The sequence below is a fragment of the Sinohyriopsis cumingii genome, chromosome 15, assembly GCF_028554795.1.
Source record: "Sinohyriopsis cumingii isolate HCF-2022 chromosome 15, ASM2855479v2, whole genome shotgun sequence".
Taxonomy (NCBI): Eukaryota; Metazoa; Mollusca; class Bivalvia; order Unionida; family Unionidae; genus Sinohyriopsis; species Sinohyriopsis cumingii.
The window spans coordinates 21,980,455-21,998,553 of record NC_142975.1 but is presented as its reverse complement, the minus strand read 5'-3'; the positions used below and the strand labels follow the sequence as shown (position 1 = coordinate 21,998,553).

General features: G+C 35.1%; 1 protein-coding gene across 3 annotated transcripts in view; it reads right to left on the bottom strand.

The window, feature by feature from the left end:
* LOC149781395 (polyamine-transporting ATPase 13A3-like) overlaps positions 1-18,099 on the bottom strand; it is a 110,338-nt gene that overhangs the window by 72,276 nt on the left and 19,963 nt on the right. For all 3 annotated transcript variants that reach the window (XM_089935488.1, XM_089935489.1, XM_089935490.1), the window contains exons 4-5: positions 11,257-11,441; positions 1,452-1,553 (exon numbers count right to left, since the gene is read on the bottom strand). In XM_089935488.1, the coding sequence (XP_089791614.1) occupies positions 1,452-1,553; positions 11,257-11,441 (287 nt within the window). The remainder of the gene's footprint in view (positions 1-1,451; positions 1,554-11,256; positions 11,442-18,099) is intronic.

Here is an 18,099-nt window from a genome sequence, read left to right as displayed (position 1 = left end):
CTGCACCACAGTTGTTATTTGCTTCTGCATATTCAATAACTTTAAGTTTGAATGCTGCATCATAAGCAGAACGCTTTCTTTTACTTCCAACACTATTCATTTTATCTGACTGAATTGAATATAAACTTCTAGAGAGATTAAACTGAAATAATTTCTTATAGTGGTAGTATACTATTTACGTACCTTATCCTGTAATTATTTCCATGTGTGGTTGGTTATCAATTTGTATTTGATAATTATTTATCATTGTTGTTTATTTATGTGTTTTTTCAAAAATACCAGTAGTGTGATTCAATTCATCAAAATATGATTGGTTTCAGCGTGGACATTATTCAAGTATTGTGACAGTTTATAACATTGAGCAGAAACCATGTCCACTACCATATCTCATTAAACAATACATCTGAGAGTCGGCATGTATTAGTAAAGTCTTTGGCATTGTGCAACAAAACAAACCTTTATCCCCGAGGCATTTACCACAGATTAAGCATATGGCAGCTATTGTACAACACTCTACCGCTAACAAACCACTTTGCTTTACAAACAACTAAACAACAGTAGTATATAAACTGTGGCTGCCGATTACTTCTAAAACACCTGTCAAAGAAATCCCACAAATTATGTTGTTTTACAATTATTCACGCTGACTCGTATATTGCCCTGTTATTTACCCTTCCTAAGCATGCGTGCAACAAACCCCTATGGAGCCTCTCGCTATTGTTCCTTTAAGACTATCGTACATGTATTTCTGCTCTTGATCAAAATGTTTGTCGTATATACCTTCAGTATCGTAATTCTTTTATTTTTTTACGTAGATTCTTTTCATATTTACACTGAAATAAGCTAGAGTGCATTTGTATGATACCGTAGTGTTTAATGATTACTGATTAGCTGAGGGTTAAATACTTGACTGGAGATTACTAATATGGCGGTTCTTTTGGAAAATACACGTACCACCGTGGTTCAAATAACATGTATGGCTGCATTTTCTGGTGGATGGACATCTGTCAAATAGACGTCAAGTATGTTAAAACATGTTTTTCATTCATTATCCTACCACTTAAGTTAGAAAAAAAATATTTGTTTCACTTCACGACAGCACAAATCTTATGAGCCATGTGGCATCATTAGGCATGTGATCTCATCTTCGGCGATCAACAGAAACAATAAATACTGGAAATCGAGGGAAAAAAACGTTAAAAATTTCAGACTTGGACCTTGGCCCGCAGATAAGCAGACCCCCCTTCTTCCAGGCCTTATTTTTTTCCTAAATTTTTCGGGCTATACGTGAGTATATACGAAGGAGTTTATTGCATTTAAGGAAACTAGGGTCTCATTACAAGATGTGTGAAGAAATGGACAGAGTAGACAGACGGACAGACAGAAAGGGGACTGATCTAGGTCTCCCACAGCTATTTGCAGGGGCTAAATAGAAACTAAATCTACATTACCCTTGGTAGAATATCAGGGAAGTGCTGTCGTAAAACTCCCCATGACTTCCCTGTCACAGCATAGCAGTAGTGCTGAACATGTTCCATCCTAAGCTTGGTCTCCTGAAAAGTCATGCAAACATTGCCAAAAAAAATCATGAAGGAGCATTCAAGGATACGAACAAATGTTTTAAATGAATCAACCAATCTGGATTTGTTTAAAGATGAATTAAATGTACCATACGCTATATGTCTACCTGTAAATCATAGTCTTCTATATAGACAACTGATATTAAAGTGTGGGAATCATTTTCAGTTTTCAGTTACATTAACCTCTTCTGCTTTACCCCAAAATTGAGAGGTTCTTTAATTATAGCAAGTGTATTAGCATCTAGGTCTGTGATACAGAACGAATGTTATTTGTGGAAACTACTTGTCAAGTCTCAGTTACAGTGCCCTTGACCTTTGCCATCAAAATATTTAAGCTACATTTTTAACCAAAGTTCAGCGTTCAACCCCACTATGAGATGCAGAACTAATGTTACTTTGGGGAAAAAGTTTTCTTATTTCACTCACCATGACCTTGATCTTTAGATTATGCAATCGACAAGGTTTTTCCTTAACCCTAGCACAAGCTGACCATACATTTTAGTAACAGCAGATAGTGGATAACTCAAGTTACCATGTGAAAACAAATTAGGTAACAGACGGATGGATGGTCAGCTATCATATATGTTATGATAAAACTCTGCCTTATGCAAGGCACATGAAAAGAGGCTCATGTGTGCCTGATATCTCTCATCTGACTAACATAATTTAACAGTTTATCATTTTACTAAGCAGGCTTATGTAGTATTGTGGTTGTGTGGTTTTATTATGGTTTAGCTCATGAAATGATTAGCATTGTTAGACCACATCCAATTTGTCATGTCTCCAAAACATTCTGTCTCAGAAACATTATATCTCCTTTATTATATCCTGATAACATTGCTTTCTAACAAGAAATGCATGATTAATATTCAGCCTCTTGCTAAACTCTTTTAGATCTTGATGATATTAAATCAAACAAATCAAAAACATGATTTCAAGAGTGGTAACAAGCTTAGTGAATTACATACCTCATAAATATGGATCAATCTTGCTGCTTTATGAAACAATCAAAGATCTTGATCATATAAACATACATTCTAAGTTTGATCAACATAAAATAAAAATATAGCTTCCAGAGTTGTAACACATTCAGCCAAACACATGACACATGACATACGTATACTGCAATTGTTGATCAATCTTATACTAGTCTAATCAAATGGGATCAGAAATATGGTTTCTTCAGCGGTAACAAGATCAGCCAGTCAGATGCTAGATCAACACATTAATGCGTCTTACTCATTATCAAACTTATATAAAATATGGATGATATAAGAATATAGTCCAACTCTGACATTATGTAGCCCCATCCCGCAAATGGTAACAAACTCAATAATGGGATTAAAGACTGTTGCCATCAGTGTGCATGTGAATTGTGAATCACTACTGAATTCATATCAGAACTTAAGTCAGAAATATGGACCTTATTGGTAACCTAGTTATCTCCCACTTGTATTAGGTATTTACATCCGGTAGGTAATTAAGCCACTTGACTAGAAGATAGCTGCTATCATCACTAATGAATCTGTCTTTGCCAATTGTTTTGTATTTAGTAATGTTAATCATGATGCATGAGTGATTTCTTACCCCTCTCAAAGTATAAAATTACTATGGGGGAAAGGACTGGGGAACTACACACACACACACACACACAAACACACACACACACACACACATATATATGTACAGTGACAAAATGAGGAAAATCTCTCTCTCTCTATGTGTGTGTGTGTATATATATATATATATATATATATATATATATATATATATATATATATATATATTATTTTTTAAATATTATATTATGTACAAAAATGCTGGTCTTGTCAGTATTAGAAAAAAATTACTAGACCAAAACTGGAGAACCATCACAACACAAAATTTTACAACTATTATACCTTAAACTCTTTGTATGTTCGCAAATAATAATAATAATAATAATAATAATAATGAGGACTTTGTATAGCGCCTAATCTTTACAAGCTCTAAGCGCTTTACAACATTAGACAACACCTATAAGATAAAAAGCATATAATAACATTATTACAAAAACAAACACCATGAAATTACAAAAACATTAAAAAATAAAAAAACATGCTGAGAATATTTCAGGTAGGAAACATTATTAGGTCTTTAACTTTGTTCTTGCAGTCGAAATAAGTGAGTTTTGAGAGTACTCTTGAATGAGATCACTGTGTCTTTGTGTCTAAGTTCAGTGGGCAATTTATTCCACATTGCTGGGTCCAGGTATGCAAAAGAATATTGTCCATATGACTTTGTTTTCATAGTGGGAATAATGAGTATATGATTGTTAGAAGAGGAGCGTAAGTATCTTGCTGGTGTGTACACATGGGTGAGGTCGGATAGGTATGTTGGACTAGAGTCCGACAGTGAAACGTAGCACAGAGAACAAATTTTGTGTTCGATTCTGGATCAAATGGATAGCCAGTGTAGGGTACAGAGCAGTGGGGATGTGTGCTCTGATTATTGTGGTACTCTAAGTATGATCCGAGCAGCTGTGTCTTGAACTTTTTGAAGTTTCTGGAGTAGATATTAAGATGAACTAGACAGAATTGAGTTACAATAGTCCAGTCTTGAAAGTACTAATGAACACACAAATGTTTTAGTGGCATCAACTGAAAGATATTTGCAAATGGAGCTGATGCGTCTCAGCTCAAGATATGCAGCCTTGCATATGTTCATGACATGTTGGTGCAATGTGAGAATATTGTCCAGAGTAACACCTAGGTTTCATACTGATTGTGTGAATTTAATGTTGGCATTGCTGATATTTATTGTTTGAGGTAAAGGATGTGACTGAGAAAGTCTTTGTGTTGTGATCAGAATGGCCTCAGTTTTATCATCATTCATCAGCAGCTTGTTACATGTCAAACTTAATTTCACATCAGAAATGCACCTCTCTACACCTTGGATGGTAGCATCAACTTCAGTTGGGTGGCTAGATTTGTATATTTGGGTGTCATCAGCGTACAATTGGTGAGACACTGGATGATGATCTATGACACTTGAGAGCGACTCAGTGTACAGAATGAAGAGAACAGGTCCAAGAACAGACCCCAGTGGAACACCACAACACAGATCAACTGGGCTGGAGTGTATTCCATTTGCAGATACAATTTGTGTCCTGTTGACCAAGTAGGACTTGAACCACAGTAAGGCTGTATCATGAATGCCAAATATATACTGGAGACAGTGAAGTAATATATCATGGTCTATTGTGTCAAATGCTGCAGACAAATCAAGAAGGGTGAGGACTGTATTCTTTCTGCTATCCAACGCAGAGAGAATGTCATTAACTACTTTTAGAAGAGTAGTTTCAGTACTGTGGCAAGGGCAATATGCAGATTGTACATTGCTAAAAAGACTGTTTGAATTTAGATGAGATACAAGCTGGGATAGAACAACCTTTTCTAAGATTTTTGATATGAATGGGAGATTAGAAACTGGGCGGTAGTTCTTTAAATCATTATGGTCTAGTGTTGGTTTCTTCAGCAGAGGCTTTACAATGGCAGTTTTGAAAAATGATGGGAATTCCCCGTATGAGAGAGAGGTATTAATAACATCAGTTAGTGAAGGCAATACTGGATCTAAGCACTCAAGCAGCAGTGATGTTGGAATTGGATCAAGTTCACATGACATTGGTGCACTCTTCATCAGGATTGTACATACGAAATCCATAGAGACAGGTTCAAATGCTGCTAATGGTTGCCACTCAAATTCTTTATCCCAGCTGTATGGTGACAACGAGTCAATTGAAATTGTGGTGTCAAGCTTATCTCTAATGTTTTGTGCTTTGTCACGGAAGAAATTTGCAAACATGTCCGGAAGGTCAACTGGAGAGAAGGTAGTTGGAAGTGGTGTTGATTTGTTCCTAGACATTAGCTTGTTAGTAATCTTGAAGAGCTCTTTGCAGCTGGAACTTTCCATGATCTTAGTAGTGTAGTGGGCTGATTTTGCTGCATGGACTATATTTGTGACATTCTTCTTAGCGACTTCATAGATTTTCTTCAATAGTGAGTCTGGTGGAAAACCAAAGCCTCTCAGCTTTACGGTGGTCTCTTTTAGCAGTGCGAAGCTGGTCCCTAACACTGCTATACCATGGAGAACACTTCTGAATTGATACTCTACACTTGGCAGCTGGGGCATGTTTGTCAAGCAATGAATGCAGACAGTTATCGAGTTGTTCTGCTGTAGGAGGTAAGCAAGTTGTTAGGTTAGCTTGGATGTCGTGCATTAGTTTGGTTCAAAGTAAATAAAATAAAGTAGATAAAAAAATGTAATGCAAATTCAAGTATATAAGTGGTAATTCCTAACACAAAAACGATATTACATGATTAAAACAATATAGCATACACATATAACAGACACAGTACAATAGATTGATCCTTGGTCAAGATCGCTAAAATTAAGGAAACCATGATATTGAAACCAATTGCAAGGCCTATTGTCTGAGGAAGGAAGTATATGTCATAAAGAAATATACCAGGAAGGAAAACAATGGGACTTAGCTCCAGGGACATTGTGAGTACGACACATCGTAAAATAATAAAATGCAAATAGCAATGATCCACCCCAGAATAAAAATAATAAATGCTTTGTTTCTTCAGATTTCTTTTTGATTTGTTACATTAAAACAAACACCTACATTATGGGGGATATGGAAACTCATTAAAGCCTTTCAAGTGCCAACAAATAAAACAGTATAAAGCTCATCATTTGTAAAATAACTCTGATAAACAGTCCAGCTATTGTGGATTGTGATCAGTGGAATATAGACAGGTATGACTAAAATATGCAATGAAAAAATGGAATGCAATGGAAATAAAATAAACAATGGAAATTATTTTTGTTTTTAATTTTTAATTGAAAAAATCAAAAGAATTTTTTAATCATCAGATGCATACATATCTGTTTAAATTGCACAACAGAAAATGTAATTAATTTTCAAAATTGATGATAATAATTGTATGCAATGTGCCCTTTTGAGAAAGTATGCAATCGTCCTAAGCAAATGGAAACTATCACATTAAATAATGTTCATTGCCGAATGTCTGGATAGTATAAAGCTTTAATGCAATGGAAATAAAGTGCACTGTGGAAATTATTTATTTTCATTTTAAATGATTTATTTGATTAAGGAAGGTTAACAGAAGGATTTCATCATCAGATGCAACTTTTAAGCAGTTTGCATAACATAGAACATCATCAAGAATGAAGGTTCATAATTAACTTACTTAAATAAAATGCTACTTTCAACATTCAGTTTAACTATAATTGTTATTTGTTTTTTTGTTTTTATATGTTTGTGTCATTATTGTTGCTGATTTGACAAAGAATTGTGTGTTCACTGTTTTATTATTCCTAAAATATCTTCTTCTGCATTTTTTAAAACTTTTAATTGCAGGCATCTGCACAGGTCATCCACATACCCATTGATATATGATTTCATCCATTGTACCTAACTGTCAAATACTTATCACACATTTATTTAGTTCATTTATTTTAAAGTTTGGTGCAAAATATAGTTTAATTCACTTTGTTCTCTTTTGCAATGGGTAAATATTGACCAGTGGCATACCTACCGGAAATGCTTTTTTTGCATAACCTCCATACACAAAAGAGCTAAAAAAATAAAGGGCAGATAATGAAGTTACTGAAAGAGGCTATATATTCTGAACAAAATCAAATTCATATCAGAAATCCTTCTTCAAGTATTGTAACAAGATCATCCAATCAGACACATGGTCAGCAATGTGACCTCCAGAGTTATATCAAAGCTAGCTAATCAGCTGTAAGATCACCTCGTAATCTGCATGTATTTCAATTACTAATGAACTCTCCTGAGATCTCCATGATATAAGCATATATTCCAAGTATGATCAATAGTGGGTGAAAAATCTTTCCTCAAATATAGCAACAAAGTCAAGAATCCAGTACAAGATCACCTAATTAATATGAATGGATCTCATCCACTAGCATTACCCACCCAAGAGCTTAATGATATAAGCAAATATTTCAATTTTGATTTAAATCAGCTCAGAAATATGATTTCCAGAGGTGAAAATAGCTCAGTCAATCAGATGCAAAATCAGCTAATTAGTATTAATCGATCTTGCTCAATACTAAACTCATCTGAGACATTAAGAATATATTCCAGTTTCATCAAAATCAGATCAGAAATGTGGCCTCAGAGTGGTGACACAGATAAAAAAATCAAAAATGCAAGTTCAACACATTATTAATCACCATGGACTTCACACTTAAAATTGCTGCACCAGTAATAAGAAAGTCACTAACGCATATCATAAACTTAAGTATAATGAGTGGTAATTTTCCAGAAGCACTGAAATGTGCAAAGGTTACACCTATCTTTAAGAAAAGAAAAAAGGAGGATCCAGGAAATTACAGACCAATATCAATTCTACCTGTATTGTCAAAACTATTTGAAAAGCATGTAGCCATTCAGGTCTATACATTTTTTGAAACATACTCAATCAGGATTTAGAAAGTAACACTCGTGCCAAACAGAACTTACCAGATTAGTTGATCTTTGGCTGAAGGAAATGGATAATGGACATATAACTGGGATTGTTTTCCTTGACTTCAAGAAAGTTTTTGATCTTGATGATCATGAAATTCTGCTGCAAATGTTGAACTGTTACAGGTTTGACAATCCTTCTTTAAACTGGTTTAGATCATACCTAAACCAAAGGTCTCAACAAGTAAGCATTGGCAATATTAGTTCTCAAACTCACACTATTCATTCAGGGGTCCCTCAAGGCTCAGTTTTGGGCTCTCTCCTCTTCATTATCAATGATCTACCATCAAATAATGAATCCACAAAATACAGATTTGTTTGCAGTTTTCTTCCAATGATGGATTATTGTTCTAATGTATGGGGAAACTGTGCTAAATCTGAAGTTGACAGGATTTATAAACTTCAGAAATGAGCAGCATGTGTAGTTTTAGATGCATCTATTAATCATCCCTCAAAAGCATTATTTACAGAACTCAAATAATTCACAATATATGACAGGATAGATTATGCAGGCCTTTTTCAACACAATACCAGTTGAGATCAATATCACATGGAAACCTTCAACAACCAAAACCAAGAACAGAGCAATTTAAAAAGAGCTTCCAATACTCTCGTATAGTTCTGTGGAACACTTAAGCTTCCACTACATGTAAAATCTGCTGAAAATATTAGAGCATTTAAGAAGAGATATCATGAGCATGTATGTATTTCTAATAGATAATGGAATCTAGTATTTTAATACTAAACATGTTAAAATAAACAGTAATTCTTGCTATCTTCATATAATGTGCATTGTTATACTCTCCTTAAGAGGTCCTCAAGGGAGAATAGTCCTTGACTAATGAGTCACACTCTATAAATAAAGCATTATTATTATTATTATTACTTGTCTGTGATTCAGATTATATAAACTCCACATTCCAACTTTTAAATTCAATCAGAAATATGGACTTTGGGCTGGTAACAAGCAACAGTGGATGGATGGACGCATGACACATGGATAATGATGAACAAAAAATAATACAGTCAGTAGATGCATGCTCATTCCATAAAATCACTTGGCCTTATGATGAGATAAACTAACAAATGGGGTTGTATTTGTAGTTACTCAATATGTTGTATATGATAGTATTCTTGTTGTTGTGTGCTTAATGCCACTTTTCAGTACATTATGGGCTATACAAGCAACCAGTATATCTGGTGGAGGAAGAATCCAGGAAAATCCTCAGAAGGACCACATATCCATGGAAGGTTACTGGCAAGCTTTCTCATGTGTTGACTGAAACCAAGACTCAAACCTATGCATACTAAGATGACTCTGATTTCAGTGATCTCAGAAAAAGGTGAGCACCTTAAGCTACAGGGCCCCTGATATTACTGTAAGCCTATTATAGAAATCTCATTCAGGGACCAAATCTAGTTTATTAGTTACATGCCTTGTCTCATTCAGAAACCAAATATAGTTTATTAGTTATATGCATTGTTTCTACTCAGCCACTTAGGGCCCCTGATATTACTGTAAGCCTATTATAGAATTATCATTCAGGGACCAAATATAGTTTATTAGTTATATGCATTGTTTCTACTCAGCCAACTAAGGCCCCTGACATACTGTAAGCCTATTGTAGAATTCTCATTCAGGGACCAAATATAGTTTATTAGTTATATGCATTGTTTCTACTCAGCCACCTAAGGCCATTGACATACTGTAAGCCTATTATAGAATTCTGATTCAGGGACCAAATATAGTTTATTAGTTATATGCCTTGTCTCATACAGGGACCAAATATAGTTTATTAGTCATATGCATTGTTTCTACTCAGCCACCTAAGGTCCCTGACATTACTGTAAGCCTATTATAGAATTCTCATTCAGGGACCAAATAGAGTTTATTAGTTATATGCATTGTTTCTACTCAGCCACCTAGGGCCCATGACATTACTGTAAGCCAGGCTATTATGGAATTCTCATTCAGGGACCAAATATAGTGTATTAGTTATATGCATTGTCTCATTCAGGGACCAAATATAGTTTATTAGTCATATGCATTGTTTCTACTCAGCCACCTAAGGCCCCTGACATTACTGTAAGCCGAATATATAATTCTCATTCAGGGTCCAAATATAGTTTATTAGTTATATGCATTGTTTCTACTCAGCCACCTAGGGCCCCTGACATACTGTAAGCCTATATAGAATTTTCGTTCAGGGACCAAATATAGTTTATTAGTTATATGCATTGTCTCATTCAGGGACTAAATATAGTTTATTAGTCATATGCATTGTTTCTACTCAGCCACCTAAGGCCCCTGACATTACTGTAAGCCGAATATATAATTCTCATTCAGGGTCCAAATATAGTTTATTAGTTATATGCATTGTTTCTACTCAGCCACCTAGGGCCCCTGACATACTGTAAACCTATATAGAATTTTCGTTCAGGGACCAAATATAGTTTATTAGTTATATGCATTGTCTCATTCAGGGACTAAATATAGTTCATTAGTCATATGCATTGTTTCTACTCAGCCACCTAGGATCCCTGATATTACTGTAAGCCTATTATAGAATTCTCATTCAGGGACCAAATATAGTTTATTAGTTATATGCATTGTTTCTACTCAGCCACCTAGGGCCCCTGACATACTGTAAGCCTATTATAAAATTCTCATTCAGGGACCAAATATAGCTTATTAGTTATATGCATTGTTTCTACTCAGCCACCTAGGGCCCCTGACATAATGTAAGCCTATTATAGAATTCTCATTCAGGGACCAAATATAGTTTATTAGTTACATACATTGTTTCTACTCAGCCACCTAAGGCCCCTGACATACTGTAAGCCTATTATGGAATTCTCATTCAGGGACCAAATATAGTTTATTAGTTATATGCATTGTTTCTACTCAGCCACCTAGGACCCCTGACATACTGTAAGCCTATTATAAAATTCTCATTCAGGGACCAAATATAGTTCATTCGTTATATACATTGTTTCAAAACTAGTTTTGGACAACATGAAAATACATCTCAACTATACTGAAAATACTTATATCAGGGTTAGCTTTGGGAACTGAATTCTCACAGTAGAGTTATCAAATATGCAACTGTATACCTTAAATTTATGAAATGATCCCATCAAAGTGTTATCAGTACTGTTTGTGTGGATGTATTCAATTTGAGCATCCTGGTAGATATCTTCTTCCTGGGGAGAATAAGCCTGGACCAGGATTATGGATTCTTCTGGATCCACCATCCCACACTCCCGTGCAACACTCAGAGCTGTCAGCACATTATCTCCTGAAATCCACGAAAATTGTTTTAGTTTCATAGATATATATTTTCATTATTTTACAAATTATGACATTTCTGTTGGCACAGACTTTTGGGGATTGGTGAAATGGCCCTATGACATTCTTAAAGGGTAAGTCTTCATTTTGTCTATAAATTTCTGGTTTCTAGCAACACTCAAATACAACAAAACTCTTTAAAAATAATGTATCCTCTGTATCCATTATATCATAATCACATGCTTTTAATGCAATTTTCCAAAATATCTTACATATTTAGTATTACATTTTGGAGACTTTCTAGTATGTAAAAAAGTAAACTGTTTAAAATATCACATACCATATAGAAATAATCTTAGTCACAAGTTCCAATAAAACTCAACAAGACACCCAAATCTAAGGTCACACATCTGACTAACAGCTGCCTGACAGTATAATGGAAGAACAGTTGACCAAGAAGTTTGGGTCAGAAGGATGCTTTCTTTCAATGACAGTCATTACACATGTTATGCAAACAACTGCAACTCTATTTTTCTTTCTTCAGACATTAGCATAATTTGTCTAATACTGAAAGGACATTTTGCCAGAATGATTTCTGTCAAAGTTGTATAAAATCTGTTAAGTAATAAATTTTAAAATATTTTAATAATGGTGACAATATATGTTGGCTCATAATAATTATGTGAACAAATCTGAAAAACCTTCTGGGGTTACAATCCTTTACATGAAATCTAGTTAAATTCTGTTGAGTGATATTTTAGATAAATGTCCTATGTTAAGCAATTGTGCCAATATTTAACCATAGATCTACATCATTTGTACATAGCTCTTCATGGTGAGAAGCTTTTATAAGATGGATAAATTCTGTTCAACTGTTTTAGAGAAACATTGTTGTATAAGGGTTTCAGTTGTTAGTAAAGGAGATGTTTTTTTAACAGCCAAATCATCTGTGCAAATACGAAGATATTTCATGCCTGGAAATGTCTTGTCAACTGTTATCAAATTCTGTTCAGTCATTTTTGAGAAGCTCAACAAAATTTATTTTAAAGATTTTTCTATACATTGTATTTTGTTAAACTCACAATTATCTTATGGTCATTCTACTTAATTTGTACAAACTTGAAAGGCAGTCATCAAACGATGCTTTCTGTCCTAAAAAAATAATGTCAACATATTCTGACTAATCCATGCACTTAAAGAACAAGAGGCCCATGTGGCTTTGAGATCTCTCACATCAGTGGCATGATTTTGACAAGTGAAAGCCTGATTAGCTGGCCAACAAATCTGAGTCAGGGGTGCTTATTGCTGGAATTGCTTCCAATACAGTGCATTTCATAAGACATTTAAATGTTTCCTATTTTAAGTCACTAGCAAGAACTGAATGTGGAGCTTTATCATTTGCACAAATTGTAAAAGGTCTTCTTGCCTGACTGCTTTCTCAAGTTTGATCAAATTCAATTTAAAGGTTTGAAAATGGAGTCATTTCAAGATTTTTCTTTTGTATTTATTGCAGCCATATTTGATAGATTGGCATCATCTGTATAAATGTTTTAAAAGGTTCTCATGATGGTGTGTTAGTCAAATATGATCTAGTTGTGTTCACTGGTTTTAGAGAAGCAGTCAGTTGATGAAAAAAGTTTTTGTATCTTTAGAGGGTTCATTTTTTTCATACCAAACATTAACAGGTATCTTTTTGCATGAAAATGATATTTCAAGGTTTACTGATAACCCTTACAAAATGTTAAGAAAACTTGCAAAATAAGCATTTTGTAAAATCAAACGTTCATTACAATGTGAGATTCTGCCATTAATCCTGCATGATATTTGTGACAATGTACTAAATCACAGGATGTACCACTAAAACATGAAATACAATTTAAATTCATACAAACCTGCAGGTATCTCATTCACATTTATAAACTAGAATTATTATCTTTACTCTGCTTAACTACACATGTTGGAATGAAGAAAACATTTTTGAAATGAATTGCTTTGACAAAGTGTAAACAAAATTGTATACCTCAGTATATAAAGGACTAATTGTTTTGAAAAATCCACTTCTTTCTGGCTGGTGAAATAACATTTGCTGTTAAGTCAATTTGACTTAGGACTGTATATTTAATTTAGTCATTGTCAAGGGTGCCATGTGATTAGGAAAAGAGACTCACAATAGCATTTGGTAGATTTTTATGCATTTAGTATGATCTGAGTGTCAAATTCACTGTCATGGCAAATTAGGGATGTGGGTGATGGCTAAGGTTACCATTGACAATAATGCTTAACATTGTGTTTCATGTGTAAATTACCAAACAGTGAACTAAATTTATCACAATGCATTTTCCTTAACATTACATATTATAATGTTAAATAGGTGAAGTTAAGCTTAATTATTTTACTCCTAAATGGACCAAACTTGCAGACAACAGGTTGGCAGAGTGTGATACTAAACTCATAAGAAACAATACTGATATGCAGCTGGCAATGATATAGTCAATGTGACCAATCTGATCCCCTAATTACTTGGACTCACTATACAAATTTGTTAAGCACCCAAAATGACCAGACTGAAACTTAACCTCAATTGACTACAGAGTTATGCATCTTCTAAAACTTCCAGTAAAAATAATCAATTCAACTCAGGATCAGTTCAGTTCCTCCACAATTACATTTTCTTTGAGTTCAACTGGTGGCTGAAATTACCAAGTTTTCCCCAAATCTGATAAATGCACATCTCTCTCAAAGCCCGATCACGGATAACTCATGACCCAGCTTTTATCACAGTGTCTGGTGTGGATCACATTTTCTAAAACAAAAATTAAACAATTGACCCATATGTGTTGAATATGAAGACAACTGTGATCAGAATTGGTAGATTAAACTTAGATATATCGCTCATTTTATCATCGGAAATGGCAGCTAGTGCCCAAAAAGTTGGAATCAACAGAGTGAAATTTGAAAGTTGTAGTACTAAATCAAATATATTGTTATGTTTTATTGGAGAATAATATAAAAAGGATCTCAAATGATTTATATTGAATTTATGAAATGATGTTTGAATAATGTCCAAGTTCTGGGAACCTTGGTGAGCAAAAGCTGTACATTATTCAATGAGTTTCATAAATTTATTATTAAATCATCATTCAGTTGAGAATCTTTATCACATAGTTTTTATTTCAGTGGAAATTATTTAGATGGTTCATTATGACAGACATTGCACCTTTCATTTGTTCTGCATAATAAATAGTCCCAACCAAGCAGAACTACTATTGATATTTAAAAGTAGATTATACTTTTCTTACAAACTATAAATCAATGAACAAGCATTCTTCCAAATAAACAGAACATGTTACACAGACAAAATAATTTTGTAACACAGAATGTCCAATGTGTGTGATGTTGCATTGTTTGATGCACTACCGGTACAGTTCACGATCCATGTTAAACATTAAAACATTTTAGTTAAAGAGCTAAAAGTGATCTCAGATGCAGTTAGGTAGAGTGAACTGTCCATGATACCAAATCCCATGAAATTGTTAGTTAAACTGGAGCTGAAGTCACACTCTCTGTATAAATGGAACTGAGAGGAGGCTGGGAGAGTGTATACGTATTACGATTGGGTAAGTATTTTTTCTTCTCAAAATTACCTGAAAAATTAGTTTCTTCTTAAAATATGTTAGGAGAATAGATAAGAGGTGAACCTCTTACCCCAGAGAGACCATTATGTTGGGCAGCCACTTGATAACCCTACTGGAAAATTTTACTCCATATGTCTTGGTGCAGCTTCTAAAAGGAAATAATGATCTCTCCTGCAAATGCAGCAGAAGTTGTCAACCTGCTTCCTTATGAAGATGTCTAATGACCAGGAAAGGTACAAGTTTCCACCAAGGGTAAAGGACACACAAAACTGAGTTGAGCCTTTAGGAAAAACTGGAGAGGTGTACACAGATCCCACTTAGCAGATCATAACTATCAGAGAACAGTTTCACTCATATGCAACATTTGTGTCAACTGTCTTAACTTCGTGGGCCAAGATGCTATGCAAATTTATTGGTATGGGGGTTATTTCTGTTATGTGGAACATGTATCTCACTTTATCAAGAAAAAAAATGTCTGTGTTGATATATTGTCCTTTTTCACTTATGAGGCAAAAAGTGTTGTGATCTCCCTCGATGCAATGGCTACATCTTCCTCAAAAACCACTTTAGAGAAAGGACTGGGTCCAGTAGCTATATCTGAGATGAAGTGTCCAAACTCATGAACCCCCTTCCTGTCTTGGCAATGATAGTAGTAGGTGTCATGAGTGATATTGACCCATCTTGTCCGATTGCATGTGAATCTGTCCACCACTATTATATTTATTTGCTTACTTTGTCAATACGCTGATATGGTGAGACTTATATGAGAGGTGAACCATGAAAAGCAGTTCAAATGCTGTCTCGTTCAGTCAAATTAGTATCCATCATAAAATTTTACTTCGGCAAGGAGCCAGTGTCATTGGACAGTTGAAATCACACAACTGACAGAAGATATGAGAGGTCTTTGGCTTGTCCAATATCCACTCTTCCATAATAGCATGATGTGCCAGTGATCAGTTTTAATTGTAAATGGTGCTAACAGTTTCTCATCGAAGAAACATTGGGAGTTAGCTATTGAGGCATAGGTGCCTGCAAAGATATATTGTGTTCTTGTGTGCACCACTGAGAATATATTCCAATGCCTTCGTATTCCATTAAGGTGGATAGACAGTCTGACTTTAGGGATTCTCCACCACTTATGGGTGTATTTAAAAAGATCCAGATGTGCAGTTTCAGTAAATCTTGGCTGGAATGAAACACCTGCTATCATGGATGCTTATAGGAGATAAGCAAATAACTTGATTCCTGATGATTCTGTTTCAAGACTAAAAAGGTTGATCAAAGATTTCCCATTTGAGTGTTGTAATAAGGATGGGGTGACACGCCAATACTTTTCTTTCTTGTATCACATCTGGCACCTGAGATGTTGAAGAAAGACTGTATATACATCTGGCTGTTCTAATCTATAGAAGTATCATTGATTATCCATTCTTTTTGAATCATGAATTTGTGAGACAAAGGCTAGGAAGTTTTTAATCCACCTTGTCACCAATATGTCCATCATAGACCGATGACATCAAGCACCAACTGAGTGAAAACAGAGTGATGAAGAGACCATTCCATTTGTATTGGTTCTTTCTTGCAGGACGATGATTCCATGAATTATATTGCCAGTTTGGGATATATCGAATTTGGATGTGGATGTGTCATTGAGGACACCACTTTAGAAAATCCCTAACAAGAATACCTTGGTCTGGGGACTTGGTTCGGTCTTGCCGTTTAAGTTAAGTCACCATAGTGGAGAACTCCATTCCTATGCAGGTTCTCCAGCCACTAATTTAAATCTTAAAAAGCATCTCGAGAATCTTGATTTGTAAAATGTTCCTGAGTAGGCTACACTCCTCAGGCATACAGACATGGTTGGAGACTTGCTCTTCCCCATTGGGGAGACATACATGTATTATGTTTACATGAATACTGAGTTCCAAACATAGGTGACTGAAATCTTGATTGGATACGAGGTCAGTGATGTCCTTGGTGACAAGTAGATTGAGAATGAGAAGGAGGGTAATAAGTGATAATCATGTCTTGATCCAAAATATGAGTAGAATTTTAAGTTTGTAGGCAAATCTTGGGACTCATGGAAGCCTTCTGAGCTGGCACATGAAGTCAGACTTCTTTCAAGTCCACAATGACTTCATAGTCTCCCCAATGGATGGTATTTAGAACCCACTGTTGCATTTCATCTTGTACTCATGAGCGTTAAAGAGTTGACTGAATGTGCTTAGGCTGACAGTAAAGTGATGACTGCTGCATTTGTAGCTGACAGAACTATGGGCAGAAGGAGGAAGTCTGCTGAACATGATACTGAGCCCCCCCCCCCCACATCAACAACTTGTTTCATCCATGTTTTCATGGTAAATCATTCCCATTTGGCAAGGAAAGATTTGAGGCATGAAAGTGTGTTATTTGAGATATGGGGCATCTCTTGGAGTCACTGACAAAAACGATTGCTCCCCTTTCCCTAATTTCCACCCAAGTTTGGACGAATTGTGGTTTTTGACAGTTGTAAATTCAGTAGGACTGTTACCCAGGAGCTTGTTCTCTAGGGATGCCTTACCAACTTACGTTGATTGCCTTGAAAAGCCCTCCGCTATAGCTGAAACTGTGAGGGATGGATAGAATGTATCCTTGGTAGATTGTTGTGAATACCATCAACATGATGATTAAACATGAGATTAGTGAATAAGGTTACAGGATTTGCTTGACCAATGGTGGTCTTTAAGGAAGGTGTAGGTAGAGAGCATTACATCTTGTTCCACCTGTTTTAAGTTGATAGTTGCTATTAAGGCCACAGCAATAGTATGTTGGGCCTCTATGTTTATGAAGTGAGCAATTCTATAAACATGCTCCCATGTATGTTCGGGGAGATTCGCGATGGGAGAAGGCAGTCTGTGTTTTGTCTATTGATAGATTATCATAGATATTAGATTCATTGTTGGTACCACAGTCACGATGTTACAAATCAACAGATGGGAAAACTAGTGTGTGGCACTAGAATTGCTCCCAAAAACTCAATGGAAGATATCTGTG